Source organism: Octopus bimaculoides, chromosome 21 (genome assembly GCF_001194135.2).
Source record: "Octopus bimaculoides isolate UCB-OBI-ISO-001 chromosome 21, ASM119413v2, whole genome shotgun sequence".
NCBI classification, from domain to species: domain Eukaryota; kingdom Metazoa; phylum Mollusca; class Cephalopoda; order Octopoda; family Octopodidae; genus Octopus; species Octopus bimaculoides.
This window is the reverse complement of record NC_069001.1, coordinates 37,939,725-37,946,462: the sequence shown is the minus strand read 5'-3', so window position 1 is coordinate 37,946,462 and position 6,738 is coordinate 37,939,725. Positions and strand designations below refer to the sequence as shown.

Below are 6,738 nucleotides of genomic sequence, written 5' to 3'. Positions count from 1 at the left end.
ATATATATATATATATATATATATATATATATATAAACGCACACGTCCTTTTTGCAAGTATATATATATATATATATATATATGCGTATGTATCTGTGTATATGTAGAGACATAGAAATACATACAACAGTGTTGTTTCAGTTTCCATCTACCGAGTTCACTGAAGCTGGTGGTTAGCCCAAGACTACAGTGAAAGGCATTTGCATAAGGTGCTGTGCAGTGACAATCATGCTGTTCCTCCTACTGCCCAGCATGTTGAACCTGAAACCATGTGATAGCACACACACACACATCTTTTTTAGGCCTGCAAAGGAATGGATGTTGTAGATGAGATCAGTTCTTCAAGTGAATATTTATCTCTTCAGTTTATCTCTACGGAAGAAATGTAATGAGATGTTTGCTTCTTAAGTTTCCTCTGTATTTTCTATTTTGTTCTCTTTTCTTTCAGAATATCAAATGATATTGGCGTAAAAGAATATTATTTACCTGAGATCCATCAATGTTTATCCATCTTTTAAAGACAAACGGAAGATGTCGTACAGAACGAACGTAACCATTCATTATATAAATCTGTGGTAGAATTACTGTGAAATATTGACTCTGAGCTGAGATTATTTGCAAAATAGCCATACAAGATGATTTGGCTTTCTGAATAAATTTGGACAAAAATGAAGTTTGTGGTACATTCAAATCCCAACAAAGAGCACAGATGTTGGAAGGAAATATAGCAGAAGAAATATTTGTTAGGAAGGAAATAAAAAACGAAAACAAAGAGAATTATTTGTAAATTGTGGTGAGAGACGAAAAATTATGGAAATTGAATTCTTTGAGAACAATATTAAATGTGAAATGTCTAAACAGATTAATTTCACTGATGACGTAAAGAAAGAGGAAGAAAAAACATTATATCAGTGTGATATCTGTGAAAAGGCATTCTCCCAAAAACGTAACCTGACTAATCACAAACGTATACATACAGGTGAGAAACTGTATCAGTGTGATATTTGTGGTAAAACATTCTCTCAGATAGGTTACTTAACTAAACACAGACATATGCATACAGGGGAGAGAAAATATCACTGTAATATCTGTGGTAAATCATTTTCTGGCAGTTGTGATTTAACTTCTCATATACGTATTCATACAGGAGAAAAACCATACCATTGTGATATCTGTGGTAAATCATTCTCTGAAAGTACTCATTTAACTAAACACAAACGTATTCATACGGGAGAGAAACCATATCACTGTGACGTCTGTGGAAAATCATTCTCTGTAAGTAGTAACTTAACTCGACATAAACATATCCACACAGGAGAGAAACCATATTGCTGTGATATCTGTGATAAATCATTCTCTCAAATAAGTCATTTAAGTAGACACAAATTTATTCACACAGGAGAGAAACCATATCAGTGTGACATCTGTGGTAAATCATTCTCTGAAAGTAGTGCCATAACTACGCACAAACGTATTCATACAGGAGAGAAACCATATCACTGTGAAATCTGTGGTAAATCATTCTCCCTACGAAGTCACTTAACTGTTCACATACGCACTCATACAGGAGAGAAACCATACGACTGTGATGTCTGTGAAAAGTCTTTCTCTCAAAAAGATCATTTGACTAAACACAAATGTATTCATACAGGAGAGGAACCGTATCATTGTCCTATCTGTGGTAAATCATTCTCTGGAAGAAGTCAATTAACCACACATGTATGTGGACAGTGACTGTCCAGGTTAAAATTCAAGTTGTGGCAAATACAGTGCAGCATGTGTACCTAATTAATATTTGTTGCAATAACATTAATAATGATGGTCGCTCCCATCGATTTTGATGTACGAGTGTTTGAAGGAGAAGACACAAGGATTAAAGAAAAAAAAAGTGGGGAAAAGACAAGAACAAATGAAGCTGTATTAAGTTTGGTTTAACAATTACAAACACAGTGTTTCAGCTGGCAGATAAACATAAAAACATCTGGAAGCATCCCCGATTTAGTAACTGGCACGTGCTTGATTGTGTTATAACAAAGAACAAGAATTGCAGTGATTTCAGATTAAACAGAACTCACAAAACCCCTGATCACAGGATGGTGCACAGTAAGGTATTTGTTAAATACTAAGGGGCCACTGGGATTCAGTTATACATCTAAGAATAACCGTTTCTTCTTTAAAAATTCCAGAAACAACAACGAATTCTGATATGCATTTAAATTGAAAGCTTGCCGAAATAGAGGAAAGCAATGAGCTTGAAGTTTTGTGGCAGAATGTTTGTAAGAGCCTCAGAAATCATCTGCTGAAGAAGTTCTGGGATTCATCAGATGCCAACACCAAAATTTGTTTGATGAGAATGATTCTCAAATCAAACGTCTCTTAGAAACTTTGCACAAGAGGCACAAGGCATGGACCTTGGGCAACAATTCACTAACACTCAGATTCTTATATCCCTCTAAGAAAACTAAATGGGGGAAAATATTGTGTGAGGTGAAAAATTCTTGGTGGACAGAAAAAAAAAAAAATGCCCAAGAATTGGAAGAGGCTGCTAAGTCTCACACTGAGAGCCCTGTATGGCAACCGAAAGGTGTATTTGACCCCAGGAAAGGTGGTACAGAATCTCTTCTTTCTAACAGTGGAACAAAACTATTAAGTAGCAGAGATGAAATTCTGAAAAGATGGGCTGAAAACTTTAAATCCATTCCACTGGTCAACAGCCAGTTTTCATCAGGGATATTATATGATGTTTTATATGGAGTTTTGTCTGCAGATGATTTCAAAAATGTAACCGGTTTCCTTCTATCAGGCACAGTTTTTCTGATGAGATGAGAGAAGTATACAACTCCCATCAGCAGTATCGCTACACGTAAACGTCTTATACAGGTAAATACTGACTCCTGTTTTATAACTATTTGTATTCATTTTGTAATTTTGTTTTCATAATCTTTTCTTTTCATAAATCTTACTTTCTGTTTAAAGTGCCAAGTCATCATCATCATCATCATCATCAAATTCTACTCAGGATGTCAGGGCATTGCAAGCACAGTCCTGAGATATTTTCTCATGTCTGTGGTTCATTTACCACCAAAGCTCAGAAACGTGCCTTCACAAGTGAAATCAAGAAGGTCTACCAGTTATGCTTTGGCTGCTCTCTCGGGGATCAAGATAAGAGTTGGGCCCTGCACATAATCTGCTCAGCTTGTTCATATGGACTAAGGGATTGGTTAAATAAGAGGAAGAGAGCAATGCCATTTGCAATACCTATGATATGGAGAGAGCCAAAGGATCATTTCATGGACTGTTATTTCTGCAATGTTAATGTTTGTGGGTTTCCTGTAAAGACCAAGCATAAGATTGTGTCTCCCAACTTGGAATCAGCAAGAAGACCAGTACCACACAACGATGATGATCTTCCTATTCCAATACCACCAGAAAATGGCCTTCAGATGTCTGACGAAGATGTATTTGCTGACGAAAATACTACTGCAGTGGAAGACACTGAAGTGGATGCAGGTTTCACGATTGAAAATGAAGATGTACCACAGAAATTGTCTCAAGGAGAGTTAAATGATTTAGTCAGAGACTTGTCATTGAAGAAAGGATAAAGCTGAACTATTAGCATCTTGCCTGCTTAATAAAGATGTTTGTCTTACTCATTTCAGGAAGAGAAATAGGGATCTGACTTCATGCTTCTCTGTTGATGGACCACTTTCTTACAGTAATAACACTGATGAGTTATTTCGCTGATTGTTCCAAGAGCATGTTCCAGCTGAATGGCGCTTATTCATTGACTCATCTAAGAGAGGCCTCAAGGCAGTACTACTACACAATGGCAATAAGAAACCATCCATTCCCATAGGACATTCTGTGCACAGGAAGGAGTGCAATGAAAACATGCAACTACTCCTCAATGCCATAAACTATACAAACTACAGCTGGAAAATATGTGGAGACTTGAAGGTGATTGGAATGTTGATGGGAATGCAATCTGGGTTCACGAAATATTGTTGCTTTTTATGCCTATGGGACAGTTGTGCAACTAACAAGCACTATGTGCAATCAGAGTGGCCTTTGCGAAAATCATATGAGCCGGGAGTTTCTAGCGTCCAGAGCAAGCCACTTTTAAACCCAGAAAATGTTCTTCCCCCTCTTCACATAAAGCTTGGTCTCATGAAACAATTTGTGAAGATACTTGCCAGGAAAAGCTCAAAAGGTTTTGAATATGTGAAGGCCAAATTTCCAAAAATCACCAAGGCAAAACTGAAGGAGAGTGTATTCATAGGTCCGCAGATAAAAAGAACTCTTGAAGGACAACCACTTCCTCACAGCACTGGATGAGATTGAGCTTAAAGCCTGGGAATCCTTCAAATGGCTCTATGAAAATTTCCTAGGCAACAAGAGATCTCTAGAGTTTAGAAATGGAGTGAAATGTCTTCTAGACTCCTACGCTGCAATGGGCTGTTGGATGTCACTAAAAGTCCATTTCTTTGATTCACATCTGGACTTTATTATTATTCAGTCAAATCGTCCAACCCATGCCAGCATGGAAAGCAGATGTTAAACGATGATGATGATGACTACAAGCATTTATTATGATTCATTTATGTACACTTGTGAATGTATATAGACGTTCATTTAATGTCTTATAATTGCAATTTGTATGTATAATTATTATATTGTGTCTATATATGTACGTATGTGCATTTCTGTACATGCATATGTGTTATGTAGCAATGTCTGTATATATTTAGAGATACAGGGTGTCCCCAAACAATTTGGCATCATTGGAGATGTCCATATTGGAGTGATTACACAGTCAAGAGAAATGAAACTTAATAGATTTAATTTTGAACATAACAAATTTTATTCTACAGATTTCCAACAGAAAATTCTGTGAGATGATAATTTTATAATGTTCCAAAGTTATTACGGTTCTTTAAGATGGCGCAGAACACATTTAGTTTTGGTGAATCCTTTCCGTGTTCAATTGTGTCGTGTGAATTTTCTTCACCCCCAAATGCAAACATTCTGCTTTTCAGTTTGCCATTCAAATGGAATGTGGTGGCCTTGTCACTGAAAAGAAGATGGTTTTCAAAGTTATCATCTTAAAATTTCTTTTGTATATCTTTACAGAATGTTTTACACTTTTGCTTGTCAAGCTAAAGTTTGTAGGGGTCAGCCACAAGCGTTTTCTTATGACACGCCAAATAGTTGACAGGTTTCTAGGCTTGATCTTTGCACAGATTTCTTTGGACTCCAACTAGGCATTTCCCGAAGTTGGTTCCCCATCTCTTCTGAAACTGCCGGCCATCCAGATCTATTTTTATCTAACACAAACAGCCTTCCTCTTGAAACTTCTTATGCCACCTCCAAATATGCTTCCCTGTTGGTGCTTATTTATGAAATCTAACAAATACCCATTGCATGCTTGACTGGGCCTACTTCAATACATAAAACCCCTTTTCTGTTGCAATAAACGACATGTCTAATCCTGAAAAGCAAAACACACGAATGATCGTTTTTAAAAAGTCTCTTGAATTCTAGAGATACTTGCTAAAATTTGCAACAATTTGGACGAATATTGTTCATGTTATTAAATGATGAGATTATGTGAAATTGTTTGGGACACCCCCATATAGACGCCAGTATGTATGTATTTGTGTTTGTCCACACTCGCACCTATGAGTATGGTCATAAACCAGTTCAAAGAAGGCTTTTTATTCAAACTTTATTTCTGCTCACCATCTAATCCGTTAATTATGGCTGTCCAACAATTAAGAAACATTCTTTTAGATTAAATAGACAGCATCCATCTATGAACATCATTCGACTCTATGCCGCATTTTCCTACTCAATACAAAAGAAGATATCGATATTTTTATCTATTATTTACTATTGTTGAAAGGAATAAATGACAGGATATTATAAGTCATAACAGTTATCTCTGCTGAGTGAAAAGTTAGTCACGGTATATTCGAAACCTATAGGTTTAGATTAAAAAGGGGTCTTAATTATTCGTCCTGGTCTTAGTTTTCTCATCTCTGTCCTTGAATAGTTGGAATTTTGTTACACGCATTATTCTTGATCAGGTTTTCTTTGTAAGTTCTCTTACCTCTATTATTATTATTATTATTATTACTGTCGTTCAGTTACTCTTTGCCAGTTGCTAATCTGCCTGTATTTTCAGTCCTTTCCACAGCATTATCAGCCATGAGAGGACTCCTGTAGAGCTACCAACACAAGATCATTGGCAGTGGGAACCGTTCTACCTGAATTTCCTCCAGAATACCAGAAGCACAATAATACTTTGCACACGTGGAACCGACAGTACACCAACAGAAGCAATGGAGCTCACAGTCATCTCAGTTTTGAGGGCCCAGGATCTTGAGTTCTGATCTCGTTATTCTTTGTAAATATTCTTAATTACTTGAAATTGAAATAAATCTGATTTTGCTCTTCAATTATTCTCTTCCTTCTTTTTTTTTTGTTTGTTAATGTGTGGTGGATAGGGAAAGAAAATACCAATAATAAACATACTGTGCTGTGTTCATTGCAACAAACATGACATTGTGCGCTGACCAACAAATAAAGTCAGCTAAGAACAATGGAATAGGATTGGCATTGTCAGTTCAATGTAAACAATTCGAAAATGAGTTATTAAAAAACAAACAAAAAATTCTTTTGGGCTTCCATAGATATCTACCCCGCGCACGCATTTTTTTCATCTTCTCCACTTTAGCG

At 36.4% G+C, this 6,738-nt stretch overlaps 1 protein-coding gene across 3 annotated transcripts in view; it reads left to right on the top strand.

The window, feature by feature from the left end:
- LOC106879706 (zinc finger protein 239) overlaps nucleotides 1–6,458 on the top strand; it is a 7,777-nt gene extending 1,319 nt beyond the window's left edge. For all 3 annotated transcript variants that reach the window (XM_014929391.1, XM_052975617.1, XM_014929381.2), the window contains exons 2-3: nucleotides 449–2,880; nucleotides 6,185–6,458. In XM_014929391.1, coding sequence (XP_014784877.1) covers nucleotides 811–1,734 — 924 coding nt within the window. In that variant the 5' untranslated portion in view covers nucleotides 449–810 and the 3' untranslated portion in view covers nucleotides 1,735–2,880; nucleotides 6,185–6,458. The remainder of the gene's footprint in view (nucleotides 1–448; nucleotides 2,881–6,184) is intronic.
- Nucleotides 6,459–6,738: the final 280 nt, after the last annotated feature.